Below are 23,173 nucleotides of genomic sequence, written 5' to 3'. Positions count from 1 at the left end.
GGGGTTAATTGTCGGAAGCTAGCACCTCGGTCGTAAGATATTAGACAGATAATATTAAACAGGGTATAGAGAACTCCTATCCTTATTTCTTTTCCTTACTAATATTATCGAAATCTCTCACTAGGTATACCACACACCCCAAAGATTACATTTTATCTAGTAAGCCTAGATAGAGAGGTTAATTATATTTATTACTGCCTCACGGTTACTATTCCTCCTTATTGAACATCCTGAATTCTATACCCTAATCGAAATAGCACGGCTTGCTCCGTCTATGCCCGAAATCCCTTCCGCATTTATAGTCCGCCGGTATCTCCAAGAGATAGTGGAACAACACCAGTATACTCTTCTTTATAAGCTCCCTTAGGGTGTAAAGCTCTCTGTTGTATTAGATTGCTGGACTTCCCCTTTTCGACAGTCTTTTATAGCGGTAACAGGTTACTTTCTTGACCAAGAATGGAACTACTGTGAGATTTTACTTGGCTTTAAGCCACTATATAGGTCGTATACGGGGGCCTATCTAAGTACCGTTCTTCTGAATCTTCTTGAGAAGTATAAGATTACTAACCGGGTGTTAACTATTACTACTGATAACACATCTAACAACAGTACGTTGCTAGATAGTCTTCAAGAGGCTATTAGATGTCTAGAGCTACCTAGCCATATCCCGATTGTTCGGATACCCTATATCACATATGTTATACAGCTTAGTCTGAAAGAGCTACTTAGTCAGATGGATGCAAACCCACAGAACGATTAGGAAGAGATAGAATAGGCCGATAAAGGGACTGATACTATCACTAGGGCTCACTAAGAGAATACAAAGATCGTGGCTACTCTTAATAAGGTCTAGTCTTCTCTTACCTCTCTTCTATTCCATACGCTAAGTTACTAACTATCTATTATCTTTAGGTTTGTAAGATTGCCGTTTACATCAACAAAAGTCTACAACGTCGTAAGAGTTTTGTGAAACTTCAGACAAAAGAGCCAAAGTTTATGCCAATCTAAGATATTCGGATACGCTGGAATTCAACGTTCCTAATACTCCGACATGCCCGGTGGCTACAGTCTGCCTTTAATACATTCTATGCTGAATTCAACCTTACCGACATAAAGATGGATAAAGATGAATGGCGATAGGTTAATTATATTTCTCTCAATTCCCTATCCCTTCTTTAAATTCACTTTATCTCTCTCAGCAACTACGGATATTACTATTCATAATGTCTTCAGTATCTACAATACCTTATTTACTTATATTAATAAGGTAAAAGCCCAGCTAGCACGGAAGAGAGTTGGTTAGAAAAAAATAATGAAGTTGGTGCTAGATTATGTACGGGATAAGCTGGCTGAGTATTATAGGAAAACTGATAATGTTCCTGGCAATCTCTATGTAATTGCCACTATCCTAGGGCCGAGGAATAAGCTAGTATTCTTCTTAGGGAAGGATTAGGAGCCTCACTGGGCGCCACGCTACAGGAAGTCCCTAGAGACTTACATTCAACCTTACCCAGAGTGCTATAAACGGTCTCCGTCAACCGTCCAGTCCATGAGAAACAATATATCTGACATTAATATCCTTGTAACACCTATCGAATCTCTTCAGTCTGAAACAACTACTACAGATAAGTTTATGCGGTATCTTGGAAGTAGTAAGCCAATCCCTCCACTTCTTTATCTTCTTATATACTCCCGCGGTTTGCCTTATACTAACCTTACTAGGTACTATACATGCAACTCCTCTAGTGTACTGGAAGGAACACGAAAAGGAATTTCCTATTCTAGCAAGCCTCGCCCAAGACATCCTCACTATTCTAGCTAGTGGTTCTAGTATTAAGCGGTTATTTAACTCTACCCGCGATATCTGTCACTACCAACAGGGCTCACTAAAGCCACAGACAATCCAAGATTTGATGATGTTTATGTGTACAGCAAGATTTAATGTCGAATCAGAACAGCTTACTTGGATTGATGAGTACCTTTATACACAAGAAAAGCAAGCAGAGAATGAGCGAAATGATGCGGAGAGAAAGAAAAACGAAGGATTTAATTCAATCAGTGATAACGAGGAAGATTCTCTTACTATTAAAGATATTTAAGCCACGCAATATTCTACTACGTCTGTCAGTGAGCGTACACTTGGGAAGAGAAGAGCCAAGTTCATATCCGATAGTCTTATCCAACTGGATGATACTAATGAGGTTCCTCTACCTAATAATAACTACTTATTAGAGGAAAGTAGCACCCAGCGGCATTTATCTAGGCGCGTTCCAAAGCGCTCAAGACGGGATGAGGATTATATATATAACTAGCAGAAACACGGAATCATATTAGCTAGCTCGGCAGAAATTGGTAAAAATTATCGAACTCTTATTAAAGGATTAGTCTAAATAAAACCTTTTATAATACGCATATAGGGCTATGGGCATAGACCATGATTCTGACTTTTGGGTATAAGGCTGAAAACAAAATACAAAAAAATACAGGCTCGTTCTGTATAAGATATACATATTACGGGACTTAAGATGTTTGATATGTTTATAGACCCGCCGGGTCGACCCGCAACCTTGGAGGGTCGGTTCTCATCGTCCTCAAACCGCCCCGTGGGTCTAAACTTCGCGACCAAGAACCGCCTCTCTGAGGGGCGGGGCGGGGCGGTACGCGGGTCTTGCGGTTCTATCTCGAGGTCTACTTATATGTCAATCGCAGACAAGATATGTAAAAGCAATGCCATTATCATGCGATGACTCTAAAATGGGCATAATAGCCGACAACTTATGCATGTATGCACGTAAGCGAAATTCATGTTATGTTCTACTATTATACAATCTAGTATCAAATAAAAGAGCCGAGGTTTAGACCAATAAACTTCTATCTAGTTATGCCCAATCGTGTTATGTGAGTTTATTGCATATCCTGAATGCACAGAGTATCACACGAGACATGTAGACTCTATATGATTGATTGGCTTGTACACTCGATGCAGGGTTCAACTAATATAAGTCATTTTAGATATCACCTACTCCGCGAACACTTACGTGGCAGGTGTACAAGTACCAAGAACGAGACCATGATGAGAGTCTGGAGGAAGCTAGCTTGCACTTGAATGACCACTATAAGAACTCCCACTATCCCCGCTCCTACGACACATTCAGCAGCAGCACGAAGACTTGTTTACCTTTAAATTGTATCCTCAGACCAAAAATGCATCTCTCATTCCTCTCCATCCTCGCACTTGCACCTGCCGCCCTTGGTATTGTCGTTAATGACCCCATTATGAAATCGAAACGAACTTGGCAGCTGTCATGGAACATTGACACCCCGAAAACAGGATTTTTCCTTACTCGGGATTGGAAGGAAATGGAATTTATTGGCGTTGCGGAGACTGTGAAAGAAACAGCTACTTTCAGGCTATCAAAGGAGCTAGTTCGTCCAGGGTAAGAATCGGTATTTGATTTTGCCTTGATGAAAATTTGATGAAAATTTGATGTTAATGTTGATATGGTCTGTGTAGTGAAGTTTGGATTGTCGCATACACCAATGGTGTACCACAGGTCCAATCGGATATAGCCAGAAGTTGACTCTGGAATGAGAGGTTGGCATGAGTGTGATTCCGAAGCACTTATTATTTGTCTAGCTTTGATATGTCGGAAGTTTACAATCTCTTTTTACAATATCCCTTTAAATCAGTAGTCTCAAATTTCTTTAACAAGTTGTGACAACCCGGACTCTGCAAAAGAATACCAGCCCTGAGCTGACTGGGAGAATATTCATGAATGCTATTTAATATGGGCATTTGCCATTCCCTTGGCGAAGAGATATAGAAGGATATCCGGTTATTTACATCTGTAATACGACCTACAACATATATCAAGCCCTGTAATATAGCATATATCACTGATAGTTAATTTCCCTGGCGTATTTTGGGCCCAGGGTCGAAACCCGACCCGCGACTCTAGTTAATTATAAAACACTACCCACTGGACTGGGTACAGGTTGGTCTCGAAGGCTATGTATCTCCATTTATTTGACGCTATTGTGAAAAAACCATTTATATACGCACATTCGGTCGTTTCGAAACAATATGGATCTCCAATCGTTGATCGACATCATGCCTGTTTATCAAAAGCGTCTTTGGCTGACAACTCTTTCACTTCAATCTCTTGCCACTTTCTGCCCATAACATTTCCATCACCTCAAACATCTTATTTTCTCGGCCAAGGCCAACTCCAGTTCCGAATATGCTCAGAATCGAGTCCATTATTGAACGCCTCGGCCTTGCCCGCTAGCTGCTCATTGATCAGCCTCTCTCTCACACCAGATGCCGTGTTGCCGAGATGTTGAACCAAGTCAATAGCGTCAACAGCAAGGCTGTATCGATCAGTTTGATTGCGCATAGCCAGCTCAAACGGAGTGTCGATATTGCCCTTCTCTCTGTAGCCTCGCACATGTAGGTTATGCTGGCCTGGTTGCTTGTACGTGAGTCGGTGGATAAGCCAGGGGTAAGAGTGGAAATTAAAGATGATGGGTTTGTCGGTGGTGAAGATGGCTTTCCACCTCTTATCTGATAGGCTATGTGGATGGTGTATGCTTGAGATCAGTCGGAATAAGTCCACCACATTGACGAAGCGGACTTTGAGCTGTGGAAGGTGCTTGTGCAGGAGCGTGGTGGCGGCTAAGGCTTCGTGAGTTGAGACATCACCGCAAGATGCTATTATGACGTCGGGTTCTGCGCCTTGGTCATTGCTAGCCTAGTCCCAGATTCTGAGGCCCTTGGTGCAGTGCTGGACAGCTTCGGTCATGTTCAAAAACTGAATGTGCTCCTGCTTGTCGGCGATGACGACATTCACGTAGTTGACACTGTCGAGACAGTGGTCTATGATCGAGAGAAGAGTGTTTCTATCCGGTGGGAGGTAGATTCGAACCACCTCAGGGCTCTTGTTTGCGACCACATCGAGGAATCCTGGGTTTTGATGGGTGAAGCCATTGTGGTCTTGTCTCCAGACAGTTGTGGTGATGAGGATGTTAAGAGAGGCAACTTTAGATTGCCATTCCATATTAAGATATTTCTTGATCCACTTGTAGTGCTGGTTAACTATGGAGTCGATGACGTGGATGAAGGGCTTATAGCTGTTGAGTAGTCCGTGCTGCCCTGAAAGAATGTAGTCTTCTAGCCACCCCTCGCAAGTGTGTTCACTAAGAATTTCCATCACGTGGCCATTGGGGGCCAGATTTCCTCCGTCTTTATCTTCTTTAAAATACTCTGCTATCCAGACTTTTTGGCCTGCTTTGTATACCTTGGCAAGCTTATTGGATTTGGTCTCGTCTGGGCCGAAGAGCCGGAAATTGTTTATGTTCTGGGCAACTAGATCACGAAGGAATTTGGCCATATTGGCTATTCCTCCCTTGATGGTTGAGCCTGGGACAATATCCATGAACCTATAATCTCGGAAATCCGGCATTTTGAGTGGTTGGCGTAGAAGACCCCTATTGCTGACGGGGTTGGCACTGATCCGCGAGTTGCCGGTGGGTGTGAGCTCCTTGAGTTCCGGAACTAATTTGCCATTCTTGTCGAAGAGCTCCTCTGGCCTGTAGCTCTACATCCATGTCTCTAGTAATTTAAGATGAGGCGGATTGGTGCGAATGTCGGTAATTGGAATCTGATGCGTGCGCCAGAAGCCCTCGAGTAGATGGCCATCGACCTCGCGTGGGGCCGACCATCCCTTGGGAGTACGAAGAATGATTATTGGCTAGCGGGGTCGGAATGGTGTCCCGGATTCTCGAGATTGCTTCTGGTACTCCTTGATCTCTAAGATGCATTGGTCGAGTGTAATTACCATGGCTTGGTGCATGCTGTTGAAATCGCTCGACAAAGTAAGGCTTCCACCCGTAGCCCACAAACAAAGATGACAGCTCCTCATGAGTAATTCGTGCAAGCACTGTGGGGTTGTTGATCTTGTATCCGTTGAGATGAAGGACAGGGAGAACGGCCCTATCAGTGATTGGGTTCAGGAATTTTGTGCTGTGCTAGCTGGTCGCTAGTGGACCTGTCTCCGACTCGCTATCTCCAACCATGGTCAACGTAATGAGATCGGGATTGTCGAAGACGGATCTGAAGGCATGTGAGATCGAATATCCTAGCTTACTACCCTCGTAGATACTTCCTGGAGTCTCAGGAGTCGCATGACTACCAATACCACCAGGAAATGAGAATTGCTTGAAGAACTTCTTTATACCATCTGTATCCTCGGCCTTATCAGGATAGATTTCCGAGTAGACGCCCTCAAGATAGGACTGCGAGATAATTCTGGGAGCACTATATCTGGGGCCAGAGAAAAAGAGGACATCAAGATCGTACTTTTTGATAAGGCGGTTCATATAAGTCCAAGTGAAAGACTGGCCAGCATCGGATCCCCAATACCCCAAAAGCCGAGCTTTGAGATACTCCACGTTGAGTGGTTCCTTGAGCAGTGGATTTTCACGGATGTAGAGCATTCTAAGGCAAAGGTACATGCTAGCCCGGAAATATGCATCCATCTTGCGAACTTGCTCGGCGTCAAGAGGCTTCCCCTCCAATGTAGAGCGAGCCTCTCTATAAGCGGAAATGCTCTTCTCGCCTGCATTTGATGCCATGTTATGTGGAATTGGCAATCAGTTACGTTTCACAATATGCAAGAGAGTTCAACTCCTGGTTATGGCTAATCCGGTGATCCGGCAGCGGTAGTGAAGTAAGTGTACACAGATGATGTAGGCTGTAGATAGACTTCAAAATCAAAAATCAAGGTGGTGGGAATTGGGCAAACATAGAAGTTCTGGAAAGCCCCGGGGTTTAATAGATGACAGGAAAATAATTTGCCCCAAAAGATACATCAAATGTGCATCTGACAAGTCCATGACGTGTGTTGGCGAACGAACGTACCACCCGGTATTAATCAATGCCCAGATAGGTGGTGGAATGCATGCATGGATAATGACTCGCAGATGCCTGATTATGCAGAATCGGCTAGCTTTTAGCTGCTAGGCCCAGACAGGCGCGCCCGTATGCACCTGATTCCCACGTTTGTGGCGGTCTCTACAAACGTAACACCTGGCCAAAGTTAGCTAGCCCATGACGAGGATGGCCAGGTTTCGTTTACCACTAGACAATAATACGAATCCGTACCCGGTCTAGTGGGTAGTAGTTTATAATCAATCACTAGTGACAATAGTTATGGCAGTCACTGGCGGGGCGTCGGATGGAGCCCGAGAGGTCATGCTGCGACGGAGCCGGGCTCTGCGAAGGCAATTGCGGAGCAGAGTCGAGGCGTTCTCTATACTGCAGCAACTGGGTGGCGGTGTCTACGGGCGCCTCGGCCTAGTAAATCTTCTGTTGCTGCCATCTCTGCATCGAATGGATGTTCGTAGTGGTCCGGTCCGAGGCGGGGATCTGCTGACGTTGCATGGCTGCGGTATTACAGGGCGGTGCAGATGTCTCTTACATCACATATCGGGCATTCATTCTGGGCTTATCGTAGCAGATACGTTGATCCATGATTTATTAGCAGGGGCATCGATGCGACGAAGTTAAACGGAGGGTCGCATTGACGCTACCTCATGTGATATAACTAGCGTCGGTCCTAACTAGACTTCGGCAGAACCCATATTTTGGACCCATTCTTGGCATTTCTTGGCATGCCAAGCACCCATAAAACCCATCAAAAACCCATCCTGCATAAAATCTGTATAAAACCTGTATAAGGAGGCCTAATTAGGCAAGTCTTGGCATTTTTATGCTTAAACTCTAAATGATGGGTTCTTGGCGATGGGTTATGGGTCCAACCCTTCGACCCATAACCCATTTTGCCGAAGTCTAGGACTCCTAACTCATACAATTTGAAAGGAGGGCCGAACAGCAGGAATACAAGAATATCAACACGGTATTCAACCACAGCGTTGAAACAGCACATACAGCAAACATCCAAGATCTTTCAGGACGGCCACTCAGAGTGCCAAGGACCATTAGGTTCATGGATACCCAAGGAAAAGAAGCTCCCAATTGAGGAACCTGTCTTGGATTGGATTATATCGACCTGCTAGCCATTTACATTCCTCGAAAACCTTCTTTTTAAGGCTATGATGAGGTCAGCAAGTTTCCAGGACTCCATACCAAGTGCTAATACTGTTTCGAGCCGATTATGCCTTCTGTTTGATGCTCTTGACAGTGAAGGTCGGACCTTGATGTCTTCAGCTTGCTCAATCGCGATATCTCTTGATGGTTATGTCAGGATGAGGAATTAATGTACTGGCTAGTACTGAACATGTCCAATAGAATCAGATGATTGATTGAAGGTTTTATGAGAGCAGTTGAACGCCCTCGAGAGTCTGTATCATGCCGATGCGGTGTGTTACGACACCATAACTCCGAGTCTATCCCGAATACCATACGAATACTAGGGGAATTGAGCGGATGATGAACATCCTATCCCAAAAGGTATTAGTGGTATTTAACCACTCCTTCAGTTCTGTTAGGACAATCCCCGGGGGGCGTCCTGATACGATAAGGATACGAGTGAAGAATGTGAGATATGCCTGATATGGGTATGATGATATTCAGACTAATCGCTGGTCCTCCTAAGAGGATCCAGCTCCTCCTTTTAAGGGGATGCCTGTGTGCGTATGCAAGCAGGTAAGCGAGGTGATGTATCAACAAGCGGCTCCGGTGGTGGATAGGCACCTCCTCCGCATCTCCTACACCTCATTGTATGGTTGGCGTAACATTATCCCCCTTCTTCGTAGCGCTGCGACCCGAAGTGCTTGGTAGTTGGATGGTAGATGAAAGATGGATGAGCCTATACCGGTAGCTTTGGGTGCTTGCGTGGACGTCCCCGACGTCGCTTTGGTGCACTTTTTGGCAGTTCACCATCCTTTCTAGGCCGTCCTCGTGGCCATTTGGGGGGTTTTGCAGTTTCGGTTCTTGGTTGATTCATATTTGACTGTCCCTGTTGCCCTTCGAATATCTCTAGTGCTTCTGTATCCTCCATGCTAGAGCGTGGCTCCCAGGTATTCTCGCTGTTACTGTAACCCTTCCATTTGACCAGATATCGTACTCCTCAGCCCTACCGCTTTGCCTCCAAGATACACTCTACGTAGAACTCAGGTACACCGTTAACCATTACAGGGTCAGTGTGCTCATCCCGTACGGGAGGACCTTGGTACGGTTCAAGACGCGAGACGTGCTGGGTCGGATGGATATTGCGGTAGCGGGGTATTATGATGAGCTTATAAGCCTGTTTACTAGCTAGGCCGGCGATCTGGAAGGGTCTCATATACTTGTGGTCAAGCTTCTCGTTCGGGCGGTCCCGATCCATGTGCCTGTTATCAGCCATCACCCAATCTCCGATGCGGAACGTCATCTCTTGATGCTTGCGGTCATATGCCTTCTTCATATTCTCTTTTGAGCGTTGGAGACGGTGCTCCAGCTCTCTGCGGAGGCTTTGAATAGCTGTGGTGCGGTGTTTCGCATCTGCATGAACAGGCATAGAAGGATTGTTCACGGAGGTACGTAGCTCCGGTCGTGCGCCATAGAGAGCTTCAGCAGGTGAGATGCCCAAAGCACTGTGGATCGTCGTATTATATACGAATTGTGCGAGGGGCAGCCACTTTGCCCAGTCGTTCTGCCTCCAGCACACGTAGTGTCGCAGGTAATACTCCAGCGTCTGGTTCTGTCGCTCTGTCTGCCCATCTGTCTGTGGATGGTAGGCAGTTGATAGGCGACGACGAGTGCCCAGCTGGTGGCAGAAGGATGACCAGAATTCGCTCGTGAACAGGGTTCCTCTGTCACTGACGAGATTCTCAGGCATACCGTAATGGGCCATGACCTTCTCATAGAATAGGTCTGCTAGGCCTGCGGCGTCTAGCTCCTTGGTGGTAGGCACATACAATGAGTGCTTTGTGAAGAGGTCGACCACGACCATAATGGCATTGTAGGTCTTTCCATCCCACTTGGATGATGGCAGGCCGGTGATGAAGTCGACGCTCATCCACTGCCATGGCTGCTGAGGCACCGGCAGTGGTTCCAGTAAGCTGTATGGCTTGTGTCGATGCACCGCATCGAGCTGGCAGGTGTGGCACTGCCTCACATACTCCTGGATCTGTGGGCGCATACCATCCCAGTGGTACTTGCTCCGGATAGCTTCATATGTGCGCTTCTCCCTGTAGTGGCCCGCGTACGGGTCATCATGGTGCACCTTTAGGATCTCAGCAATAAGGGCTGGCTCACGGGGGATGAAAACCCTGCCGTCAAACCGTAGTAGTCCCTCTTCTGACCTGCTCCAGGGAGTGCCTCCCAAGCGTCCTGCGCCGCCTGTTGCCCCTATCTTGTGGTTAATCTGCTGCAGCTGCGGGTCTTGAGCTTGCATTCCGCGGATGTATTCAACCATAGAGGCGGTAGACGTGGCATTCAGCGCTGTCTCTCCTGCTAGGGCCTGTCTGGCCCTTGCTCGGGTGGGTAGAAGCTCTAGGCTATCGATACCACCAACAGCTTGGCACTCCTGGCCTTGTATTAGGGTAGCAGCCATTGTAGGCGCTTCAGGGTCATCGTCTGCGAGTGGTCCCTGTTTGAGGCTGGTTTTCAGCTTCTCAAATAGCTTCTGCTGGTATGGGTCGACCTGATGCGAGGGCGCATCGCGAGCATAGTCTGGCCTTCTGCTAGGCGCGTCCGCGGGGTTCTTGAGACCTGGTTTGTGGAGGATAACGAAATCAAAGGCAGCGAGGCGCTCGGCCCAACGTGCTTGCCGCTTCGATAGCTCCTTGGTGCTTATGAATGTCCTCAGGTTTGCATGGTCTGACCATACTACCATGGGCTTCTGCGTCCCTTCTAGGTAGTGGCGCCACGTCTTGAAAGCGTTGACGATAGCTAGCATCTCCAGGTCATGAGTCTCATAGCGCGTCTCCGCGGAGATCAACTTTCTTGAATAGAAAGCGACTGGGTGCCACTGGCCATCGTCTTGCTTTTGTGAGTAGATTCCAGAGATAGCATACCCTGATGCGTCTGTCTCTAGCTGTGAATCTCTCGATGGATCAAAGTGGGCTAGCACAGGGGCGTCTTTAAAGCATTGTTTTGTCTCCTCAAAGGCCTCTTGGGCCGCTTGAGTGAAGATGAAACCTTCCTGCTTCTTGTTCCGCCCCTTCTTCTGTACATCAGGGCCCCTGATGAGGTCGTTCAATGCAGCTATCTTAACACTGTAGTGCCGTATGAAACGCCTATAAAAATTGGCAAAGCCAACGAATTGCTGCACATCAAAAATACTCTGAGGTGCAGGCCAGCTTATGATGCTGTCAATTCTGCTCTTGTCCATCTCAACACCTCTTGGTGTGACGATGAACCCCAGGAATTCCACTTGTGGTATGAAACAGGCACTTGGAACGCTTTACGTATAACTGATAGTGCCTGAGCCTGGATAGTACCTCTCTTACATGGTGCCGGTGCGACTCCTCATCATTTGAATAGATGAGTATGTCGTCCAGATACACCACTACGAACACATCTAGTGTGTCGCTGAGAGCGCGGTTGATGTAAGCTTGGAAGGTTGCTGGTGCATTGGCCAATCCAAAAGGCATCACGCAGTACTCATAGTGTCCGTACCGCGTCCTAAACGCGGTCTTCCACTCATCACCTTCCTTGATACGGATGCGGTGATAGGCGTCTCTGAGATCTAGCTTTGTGTAGATACTCGCGCCTGCGAGGCGATCAAGACTCTCCTGTACCAGTGGTAGCGGGTGTCTGTTTTTGATCGTGACCTCATTCAACCCTCGGTAATCGACGCATAGTCGGAGGGAGCCATCCTTCTTCTGTACGAAGAGGATAGGAGCACCTGCTGGACTCTTAGATGGACGAATCCAACCTCGATTGAGATTATCCTGCAGGTATTTTCTTAGCACTTCTAACTCATTGGGTGACAATAAATAGATTGGCCTGTGTGGTGGCTGCTTGCCTGGGAACAGGTCAATAGCATGATCATGAGAGGCATGTTCTGGTAATCTGTCAGCATTATCCGAATCAAAAACGTCTTCGAATTCTTCATATTCTGGTGGCAGAGCCTCTCCCTCATATATCATATTAAGGTGGATGGAATCACCCCAAGGCTGGCACCATAGGATGCCAAGCATTCCTCCTCGACGAACCTCCTTGCGTATCTTGCCGGCATCGACAAAAATGCAATAAAAGTGTTCTCCTTCTGCTACAAAGACGGAGATCGCCAGAGCCAGGTGCCTAGCGCCCAATTGATGTCTGGGTTGGCGTGCTGCAGCCAGTCATAGCCCAGGATAATGACATATCCCTGCATTTTGACTGCTTCGCACGTCACATCTTCGTTGCACATGGCTCCTGACGCGTCGGTAAGCTGGAGTTCCATGTCCCTGCTTCCGTACGACTTGATCTGGTGGCCGTCCACTGCAGTGACGAGCCTGGGTGCTTCCTGCGCGGCGCGCAGATGCTTCTTTGCCCATTCTTGGCTGACGAAACTCTTCTGAGCTCCTGAATCGACTAGTGCCCACACGCACTGCCATCCTGCGGGCGTAGCCACGAGGATTTCACATGCGAGGGCAGAGGAAAGATTCCGCCACGGTGCGACGACGAGACCTAGTACTGATGCGGTTTGCAGTGCTAGGTCATCTATTTTTTTGACTTGTGAGGCCAGTCTGCAGGGAATCCATGCTTCCTGTAGCAGACATCCTCAGTGTGTCCAGTTAGCTTGCAATGTGTGCAGTGCTTCCTGTCTTCCGCGTCGTCCCGCTTCCTCTTTTCACCCGTGTTAGGCACTTCCTCTGGTCGCGGTGGTCGGTTGGACGACCCCTTAAAGCCTCCACGACCCTTTTTGACGGAGTGCTGGCGGTCATTCTTGTGCTGGTCTTGAGGGTTCGAAGGCCTCTCAGCAGGCTGATATGAGGTGTGCTCCTTCTTCTTGATAGCAGTCTGCCTTTCCGGGAGTTGCTTCTCGATCTTTTCGTAGAAACGCAGCCAGGCATTGTACGCGTCGCTTTCTGCTGGTTTATTGACATACTTGCGAGCTTCCACGCTAATTTCCTCGACAAGACCCGACCTTAGCCTCTCAATCTTCTGTTCACGCGTGCGTTCCGGCCGCATGAGTCTCTCCAGCTGCACTAGCTTAGTGGAGTACTCGGTGACGCTCTGGTTCTTGTACTGCTTAGTACGGTACCATTCGTCGACGCTGTCCTTCGCTACCATATTGGGGTCTGCAACAAGAGAGGTAGCCCAATCTTCAAAGGTTCGCCAGGTGAGGTTCTCACGAGCGAGGTTTTCTCGGTAGTTTAACCACTGGCTCGTTCTCTCTTCATCTAGAAGCCCCGCAGCTGCGTCGACCCTTCTTCGGTCTAGCTGGTAGAAGGTCTCATGACGTAGGAAATGCACCACCATCTGGTTCTTAAAACGCATCCAGTCTGCAAGGTCCTTGGCAGTGAATGGAGAGATAGAGGGTAGCGGCGGCACTTTATCTTTCGTGGTTGTAGAAGACGCTGCGCTCCTTGGAGTTCTAAGCCCGGTTATGGTGCTTGGAGCTATCGAAAACTCCGTCGGCTGCGGAGACGGAACTCGAGCAGGTGGTACTAGTGTAGTACTTCCTTCCTGCGACCACGACGGGTCCCAGGACGATGATCCATGGGGCACAGGCACAAGAGGGCCCATGGCTACCAGTCGCGCCTCTTGCCTCTGTTGTTCTTCGCGCATATCCAGCACCTTCTGTTGCCTTTCGCGTATCTTTTCCTGAGCCTTCACATAGCGGTCCCAATTCGCGAGATCCGCTCGTTGCTTGTTCAGGTCGCGCTTAGTGATACGCTTCGGCGGAGGGGCCACTGCGATGATGGGTTCCTCTGGGGTGTCTGGCTGTGTCGAGATGGATCGAGCGTGCGAGGAATCAACTTCGTCCTCCACTGATGCACGCCGGGCACGGGTTCGGGTGAAAGGCATTCTCAACTCGACGGTCGCATCCGAGATGAAGCGATTAGAATGTTAGGACAATCCCCGGAGGGCGTCCTGATACGATAAGGATACGAGTGAAGAATGTGAGATATGCCTGATATGGGTATGATGATATTCAGACTAATCGCTGGTCCTCCTAAGAGGATCCAGCTCCTCCTTTTAAAGAGATACCTGTGTGCGTATGCAAGCAGGTAAGCGAGGTGATGTATCACCGGTGTCACACATCGTGACCTTGAAACTTCAGTCTGCGGTGAACTCTACATGTGACTGAAAAACGAAAACAGCAGAGCCAGCAAGAGATATTTAATCAAGGCGGTCATCTAATGGTCGCCACTGGGAAAATTGAGCGCGGCCTCTAAAGGCCTCGGATGTCAATACCGTATAATTGAAAGCCCTCTTACGCTATTTGTTACTTTTCGCATCGGTATTTGAATCTTGCAATGCGAACTTATAAGCTAACCGGGGATAATCGATAGATAATCATGATATTCAACTGTCGGTCAAGCCTTTTTATAATATACCCTTGCGCATATTGACTCTTGTTCTCAATCACTTCTATCCCAATTGGAGTCTGTAATTCTGTGATACTAATTGAGAGGTATGTGGGTGTATTACAAAGAGTTCGATAAAGAGCCATTCAGGTTGAGTAGTATGTGTGGAAAGTTGATGGGATATATAATGTATACTAGGTCGTGGGAAATATCCGAGAAGAAAGCTCTCTATGATTAGGCAGGTATTTTGAGTTTGAGTTAAATTACTATTCGGGACGCATAAAGATTGACAGAATGTAAGAAATCCTGGTTTCATTAACAGAGCTTTCAGTAACTTCAATCCAAATCCTGGCATTAAAGTCATCCACCCATCATTCAACCCCCATGTGTTGAGAATATTACTTGAGACTAACAGATACTCTCAAGACTTACCGGCACACGAGTACTACGTGCTGTTTAAACTGTCTTATTATCTGTTATTGATTTCGTATGACTATTTCTTTCTTTGATGAATTCGGAGGTTTCATTCCAGAGGGCAATTCTTGAAATATTCAACTTCGTGTGCATGTAGCCAAAGGTCACTCTAGATTCATATTAAGTACTTCCAAAACGACATCATCGTCGCCTGCGGCAATTAAAATGTAGCTGAGTAGCCATTTTTTCGTTCTCAATTGCTCTGAAAGTTCGCTTGCAGAAGCGTAGAAAATCAATAGTTCAATGGCTGTTTCGTTTACATAATCTATCGTTAAGATAGAACTTTGAGATATGTCTTCAAAGACAATCAAACTAGCTGTATCCGGAGGCTGGTATCCTGTAATCAAACTCTAGGCAACCTATAGATTGGTTTCCATCCAGAGGCTGTTACTTCTTTGTCACGTAGTGAAATAAAGGGCGGCACGATGGCGGTGGCACGGATATTGTCTCAGGTAGCTAATATCTTCGGCTGCTTGCAGCAGCATAGCTTTTAATTTGGGGATCATGAGTGAAAGATAAATTGAGAGTGACAAATATTTTCTTATTCTCTGCTCTCCAAAGGGTTGATGTACGTAGTATGGGAGCTTAATGAAATCCCAGTAAGTATACGATGCTTTCAAATGAATAGAACGCTTCCTGGGGCCCGAACCTTTTTGTGGCGTGGTCTAAGTTTATTTCTTTACGACTGATTAACCAATCAGAACTAGTCGATCTAGAGAATCGCAATCTGGTTCTTTGAATTTCAGCACGATCGCTTGATGGCAAATTAAAATGGCTTGCGTACTGCACTTTATCCGCAGTGGGTGGTTTACAGTCAACAAGAAAGCAGATTTAAAAAGACGGTTCCTCCATGAAATTCGAAACGCATAATACGACTCTGTCTAGTCTATCGGACCAGGCCTTAACCATAGGACTATTAGGTAAAAGCTTAGCTCCCAAAGGCAGCCTATCTTAACAAACCAATTTGAAATACGACTCGGCTGGCATTTTAATATCAGATACCTTTATACCTTCCCCGTAATGTGCTTCTTCAATCAAAGGATCTTCCTATGTGGTGACTGGATTTGGACAAGCTTTGTTAACCAATGCTATTTCGAATATCGCATAGGAAAGAGATGTGGTATCAAACTTATCCATGGGACCGAATATGATTTGAAGAAATGCGCTATCTGTTCGAAAATCGAATCTAAGTCACGACAGTTGGATGCTGCAGTTGTAGCCCAGCGACGCATCGGCAATTATGGAAATGTCAGTCAGACATTAATCGACGAGTCTAGGAATCTGGTCATCGGCCTCAGGGATGAAATATTGCAATTACAAACAACACAACAGTATCGGAGAACGATATTATGATTGAAATTTCCAAAGGATTGAATGCTTATTCTTATGGTTTGTTATCAATACTTAATGGATTCTGATCGCAAGTTCGTGCTAAATGTGTTGAATTAATTTTTCAAGCCACATGCCGGATATCCTTATCTATACGGGTGTTCCTGTCTATTAGATCACGAGCCAAGGAGCGACACAACAAGAGCGACTGACAAGATCGCTCATTATATGTTAAAGCACATTCAAAATCCTTTGAGAGGTCATCGGATTATTAGCAGGCATGGCAGACAAAAAAGCTTCATACTTCGAGCTATCCTGTTTCAATTGGAAGATTGGCTGTATAAATAGACAAAGCGTCCATGCTAAGGCAACATGAGCCTGTGGCTGAGATACAGCTTCTAGAGTTTATTCAAACATAGAAACTCAGATCTGATACAGAAAGAGTGGCCTGCTGTCCTTTTGAGCCATTCTCTCTTTTAAGGTTGAGGTAACACAACTTGGGAATCCGAGATAAGATGTTCAGAAGAGAGACCCACTTCCAGACGTGAGGATTCACACAGAATGTCCTCCCAGCATACAAGTATATAGGCAATGGTGTAGAGGTCGGGCTTTGATAACAGGAAAATGCAGATTTATTACACCATACCAGGACGGGTGCGATTGCGGATGTTCGGAACGTTAGAAATTCGCCACGACGCTGAAATGTCCCCGAGGACAATTCAGACGTCCATAGCCCTTTCGGCAATTTTAATTTTTAACTTGGATTATAATTTTTATCTCAGATTCATATGTCTTCTTCGCGTTTCGCCAGACTGGCTGTTTACGCAAATATTCGAAATGTCTGGGGTTGAGTGGTGAAATGTTCGTCTGCTTTCTCATCGGGTTTTAGCTCAGCTGGTTCCTGATCGGTTGCAATAAACCCGCTCTAGAACACAAATTGACCTATGATACAAAGGATTATTGTAAATTTCCTCTAGGATTTCAATTTGACATACTAATGATTTCTGCTTTCTCTCTATGCCCTCTTTGAATTATGCGGGCCCTGGAGATGGCTTGATGATGCCACATCTTGTTCATGGCTCTTGTAGCTCTAGATATCGAACATATCTTGTCGTATTCAAGTGTGGCTTGGAACTATTCAAATAATCTGCAGACACTGATAACTTGTCATTTGGAACAAATCTGATCATAATGGCCTAATGGGCGGTAAGTGCGGCCAAGCCTGTAGACAACTTTCCGTCAAACCGAGAAAGGCTCGCTAACGTGGCTTCCTGAAGCCTTTTTGAGGAGCTGGCCAACTGATCCTGGCTTGGACATTTCGGCGAGTAAATACGGTAGATATGACTAAACTGGCGGAAGGGATTTAACTTTGGCTCACATGTCCACGAAGGACGAATAACAATTGTAAGAGCGACTATATTTGGATGATTCGGGTAGAAGTAACCATCCAGACCAGTAAAATTGATATCTATCTGCTTTCCTTTGTTTAACTTGAAAGAAATGATACCCCAAGTCCTTCTAGACTAGCCGATGATGATATGGGATGCCGAACCCCCCCAGAAGACTCACGGAGATGAACGCTTACTAGCCATATTTTCAATCTCATAGAGATATAGAGCTAGGTTGCTCTTTCCAATGAATGCTTTGTTTACATTGTTGCCTTGACACAGTATAACAGCCAGTCTTGTTCACTCTACCTTACTGGGGGATCCAGAATCTTTAAAATGGTACATGGGAAACTCTGGCTGTGAGGAAGAGTTTTGGACGAGCAGAGACTGAAACTTTCCAAGTGCCCGAGCAACCCTCCTGAAAACTGAAAAGAGCACTAATGAACTGAATTTCAATTACTGTTACGACTCATGAGTCCGATACTGTCGTCAGGTTGAAAGTAATGGGAGGGGAAATTTGGGGTTTTTTTCAGCCTATTTAGAGCTTGAGATGTATCTGTGATAGTTTCGACTTAGCTGTTACTAATTGTAATCCGAGTGGCTCTATCATATCAGGCCTTGATATAAAGGGCACGGAGAATAAATGATGGATCCTTGATGTTAATATCTTGTAGATACAACAAAAGATACTCACACTACGATCATAATCGTGTCACTATAACCGGATTTCAATTTTTGAACCAAAACCCATGTATGATTCAATGTAAGATTTCGATCGTAGATAATTACTTGCAAGGGCCGTATGTTCCTGCGTATTGGAGTTCCCATAAAAAGGCCTAGATTTTGAGTGATAGAGAAAGAATCCCGGAATCTTCTAAGGCGATTACGCGGCTGAATGGCTGCATCTCTTGTCAGAAAATATGTTATAATAGAACCAGACTGATCCCGAGTTTATGAATAAGAATTATCAATTCCATCGAGGTATTTTCCTCCGCTCTCCCCGTATATGAAATCCCTGATGTTTACATTGATTCTAATTGACAAATTGTATGTGACAGACCAAACACGCTCAGATTCACTGAATTATATGAGAGAGGTTTGACCAGCTACCTAGCTCAGTAGCGAGATTAAAGAAGGATAGTGCTTGTGATCGCAAATATTGAACATTTGTATGCTACGGCTACGTCATGTACCTGTATTGAAGGGAATCACGAGGTCTATTATATGGAGCCCTCTTCTCTCTTGTACTAATTTAGAAGCGTGGTTGTGCAGTGTGCGGTTGAACTGGGAGTTTCAGTCCAATCTGTCATAAAGATTCAACTTCACCATCACTAGCAATTGCTATAACAAAAACATGATATATAAATGAGTAGATCGCTTAGACCTGGGACCTATAATACTTCACACTCCATTTTGATTTGGTTCCAAACTCCCGGGCAATATAGCAGTCATTTTTCATCCTTATAAACGAAGACAATTACCGAGGTAGCTTTTGAAGCTTCGAGCCCTGATTGACAGTACAAGCAAACAATGATTAAGAGGAAGGTATGATAGAAGGTTTGAATTTCACTAAAACATATCTCGATATGAGGTGTCAGGAGGTTACCATGTAAAAAGTTACTCCGAGGAAAGCATGAATTGAGCAAACGATTCGTACGGTGTGCTATTGAGTACGATTTGAAAACCCTCCGGGTATGTGTCACTGTTGATGAACTAAATCGCTTTAAAACCAAGTGAAAACCTCTAGGGAGAGAGTGATTGTAACTGACAGATGTAACCATATGCTAGGGTACGGTGTGACCATATCCTTGATACGGAAATCCGGAGAGATTAGCGTTACATATCACCAGAGTTTGAGACACTAACAAAGTCAGATAAATTGCGTACCACCCCCGACCACTGCAGTAACAGGGATAAGATGTACGACACAAAAAGCTAAATATGTAGATCCACTGTTCATCAGTCACAGCCTGTAGGAGAGTTTAGACAGTAGAGTTGTGACTCTCAATGAGAGACAAAATATGCCAGAGGGATTACTTGTTTAAGAGAGGCTCATCACATCCCTGGCCAACAAGAGGCCCCCTGTCGAGATTGTCTAAAGATTCACACCGACATTGTGAAGTTGAGGGGAATTTCCGAGCATGGCTTGTGTCGATCGGTATGTAGAGAATTCGTGATCTGCACTATCTGCAACGTGCACCCTTTGTCTGATCATCAATTCGCGCGTATGAGATGCATGGCTCATTCCTGCCGGTCCTTCGGATGGGCGGCTTAATAGCCTCGATCAGAGATATTAAATTTCCATGTTGTATTCTGCAACAAGTCATGCGAGAGTCACTTGTCTCTCTTATATGTAGTGATTTCTCACTGGAGACCCCCCCCTTTGCCTAGGTGGATAAAAGTAGCAACCTCCTCTTAGTTATTCCACAATAGTCATTGAACTATGTGGCTCAATGGAGTGTATTAAATTGAATAAGCCAACAATAGCTGTCTTCATAGACTGCAGATTCGTGAGATCTCAGTCTGGATGGTCGACTAATTCGATGACGAGTCAATTGGAGGTTGACTGAATCTACCTAGAGCATGCCTTTTCGCACTTACACTACCATTCTTGGTATTGGAAAATAATAGATCATAGCATTATAGCATAGCCCAACTGGTCTTTTAGTATGGAGCAAACCTTTATTAGCTTGGACCAACCAACTTAGCAATGCCAATACTTGCTGAATCGCCCAAAAGGCACATGGGGTCGACTATTCCACATTTTTAAAATACTTTGACAACAAATGAATCTTGTGGCAATTGGTGAAATATTCCGCTCGTTCGAATGAGAGAGCTACTAGTGAGTACTAACCACACTCCCGAAGCCTCATCCCCGAACGAGAATTAGCTACCTGGGATGGAACTTGAATGTAAATTTACATTTGCTGGCTCATTCAAGGTAAATATTAATCTTTGAATATTGACTCTCATCTTCCGGATTGGTTCATGAATCAGGTGGATGCACCATGCACGGACACCGAGACCAAACTCACCGCAGGAAAAGCAAGAATCAATCCTACTATTTCCCTCCCTCTCAATATAGATCAGGTTCTGTCTATTGTTGTTGTTCATCAAATCAAAAGACTATTGATGACATGCACCGGAAATTAAATGGCCTGATCGGACTCGGTCAACGTTAATCGGGTTTTCCCATCGGGCGTACACTTTATTGAGACCTCTTCTTGAAATAAACGCACAATGATCGCTGTCTCTATATGACCTCTTGACCACTTATGAGACTGGCCTAGTATTGCCACTCGCGGTGCTGTCAAGATGCTACGGGGCCTTGGGCAGCCTATTGTCTCCCTTTGCTTCTTCATCGAACAAAGGTCACCGCCCCACTTGATCTCTGCCCCGTGGCCCCTAGAGAAAGAAACGAGGAAGTGAGCGCCGGCCGATAGAAGCATATTTAGTAGCACAGATATGATCTTTAGCCTAAGAGAGTACTGTAACTGACTGGAATCCTTGCTGACGTCGTGGGAGGGGTAATAATGGAGCTTATCTTTTATATGGAGAGAAATGCAGAAACAGCAAAGACTTTCTGTGAATCTAAATTTTCACCAATAATCTTTCTTTCATCTCCTAGTCACAAGGTGACATAGTGTGCACTAAAAGGCTGTATCAAGTCATGCAAGGGGGCCGTGATATGAGTTGATGACCATCATAGAGTTGTCGAAAACTATTTATCTTGTACAAACCACGCGCTTGTGTAGGAACACTAACGACGGAAAGTGAAGCCCTTTGTAAAAGTCAGTGCTGGCTCGAGGAACAACCAATTCGGCGAAGACACAGCCATTTCATATGCTATCACGTTCCTACATTAAGACCTTGTGAAATCAAGTAAGATCTTCGAAGATGCCTACAGTAGTGTTGAGTAAAATTCCAAGGTTGTTCATGGAGTCTAGCTGCACCTGGATCAGACCAGAACCTTGAAAGTCTCCAGTGCCGCCGCTTGATTATTGTAGCGCCAAACGCTAGGAGATACCAGGAGCTACTAGATAACTATGGTAGTACTAGCAGGAATTTTTTCTGTAACGGGAGACTCCCCGTTGGTGCTGATTTGGGTGATTGGAGTGTTTTCCGACTCTTAGTCGGTGCTTTAACTTCCTCATCCTCCAGGTCACGCTTAATGATGAATATCTTATTCTGGGCTTGTAGCTTGTGGAAAGCGCACCAGAAGCGACGAAGCTTACCAAATACCGTTGAAATAGCCAAAGGGAGTACGTCAGGATCATCCGCGACAAGGTTACAAACATTTTAACGAGCAATTTGAATATTATTCATTAGAACTCCCGCCTAGTCACTTGTTAGGATGTCTGAAAAGGCTTTCGGTTTGAATAGCTGTTGTGAAACAAAGCTCATAAACCCGTGGGAGCTTTGACCACCGATATGGACGACAAGAGGATTCGCAGATTTATCACACAAAGCGATCATTATAACAAAGCTTTGGACAGAACCAGGACCACGAATTGGCATGCTCACAATACTGAAATAGATTCTTACTGTTTCTGTAATGATAGCCTGACCAGCTTTAGTCACTGCGCGTCTGAATCTTGCAATAATATGGCTCTGAGAGTCGATGGATGCTGCTGTAGGATAGGCGCGTGATAATGGCTGGGATTGAGGGGTCATTGAGATTTTGCTTTCCGTCTTTAACAGCCCCCAGGTCGATTTGTAATTGTTTATCGAGAGATATAGCCTGCTAGGCTGTGGTAGATGGAAGTTACGCAAGGCGGGTTCTTGCACTCTAGTTTCAGTGCCTTTACTAAAATCTGGAAGGGGCATGGAAAATACATGTACTACATTATTTCAAAATTACTACTAACTTTTGCAGGGTAGCGAGGTCAATCAACAAGAGTAGATGCATGTCTAGCTAAAACACTGTCAATAGAAAGTCAGGTGTATCACATACCATGACAGACCCATGGCAAGATAAATCAAAGACGGATTTTATAAACAAGCTATATATTGGTCTTGGCTACATGCTAGAACCAGAAAACTCGAGAACCCGAAAGCTTACATGTCGGTCCAAGTGACAGACGCAACCTCCAGCAGGTTACACTTACAACGGCCGCGGTAATTTTGACAAATCTCTACGGGACTTTACCCGGCCATTCCGATACGCTAATTCTATGCGCAAGGTATTTTCACTGTTTCACAGCGGCGGACCGGCAATGGATCCGAACATAATCGCGCACTTTAATGTGATATTCCGACTCGCTGAAATGCTGTTCAACCCCTTTCTACGTGCATTTATGTTACATTCCAGGCACCATAGATAGCCAATGAGATTTTCCGTGGCGGGATCTATGAGGCAGACGACAGACGAAGGCTGATTTCAAACTCAACAATGTCAACGTATTAATTTTTAAAAAGCAGTTAGTAACATCTCTACGGTGATCAAAATCCCTGGGTGGATTGAAATTGGCACAATCTGCGCATATATGATTCTCTAGCAGTATATGTTTTGGCAT

General features: G+C 45.5%; 3 protein-coding genes across 3 annotated transcripts; 1 reads left to right on the top strand and 2 right to left on the bottom strand.

The window, feature by feature from the left end:
- Positions 1 to 3,204: 3,204 nt before the first annotated feature.
- N7533_003752 (uncharacterized protein) lies at positions 3,205 to 3,581 on the top strand (the record flags this gene model as incomplete). Its single annotated transcript, XM_057100402.1, has 2 exons — positions 3,205 to 3,437; positions 3,515 to 3,581. The coding sequence occupies 2 exons, from the start codon at positions 3,205 to 3,207 to the stop codon at positions 3,579 to 3,581; spliced, it is 300 nt and encodes a 99-aa protein (XP_056960032.1).
- A 624-nt stretch (positions 3,582 to 4,205) lies between these two features.
- Positions 4,206 to 6,633, bottom strand: N7533_003751 (uncharacterized protein; the record flags this gene model as incomplete). The annotated part of the gene is made up of 4 exons (XM_057100401.1): positions 4,206 to 4,751; positions 4,791 to 5,597; positions 5,719 to 5,992; positions 6,059 to 6,633. 4 exons carry the CDS (start codon positions 6,631 to 6,633, stop codon positions 4,206 to 4,208), a joined length of 2,202 nt encoding a protein of 733 aa, XP_056960031.1.
- Positions 6,634 to 12,652: 6,019 nt separating this feature from the next.
- N7533_003750 (uncharacterized protein) lies at positions 12,653 to 14,506 on the bottom strand (the record flags this gene model as incomplete). Its single annotated transcript, XM_057100400.1, has 2 exons — positions 12,653 to 13,926; positions 14,497 to 14,506. The coding sequence occupies 2 exons, from the start codon at positions 14,504 to 14,506 to the stop codon at positions 12,653 to 12,655; spliced, it is 1,284 nt and encodes a 427-aa protein (XP_056960030.1).
- Between the last annotated feature and the right edge of the window lie 8,667 nt (positions 14,507 to 23,173).

The sequence above is a fragment of the Penicillium manginii genome (genome assembly GCF_028828005.1).
Source record: "Penicillium manginii strain IBT 31320 chromosome Unknown utg000004l:1.0-7231830.0:1.0-7236170.0, whole genome shotgun sequence".
Classification (NCBI taxonomy): domain Eukaryota; kingdom Fungi; phylum Ascomycota; class Eurotiomycetes; order Eurotiales; family Aspergillaceae; genus Penicillium; species Penicillium manginii.
The sequence above is the reverse complement of the archived record's forward strand: the minus strand, read 5'-3'. Positions and strand labels throughout refer to the sequence as shown.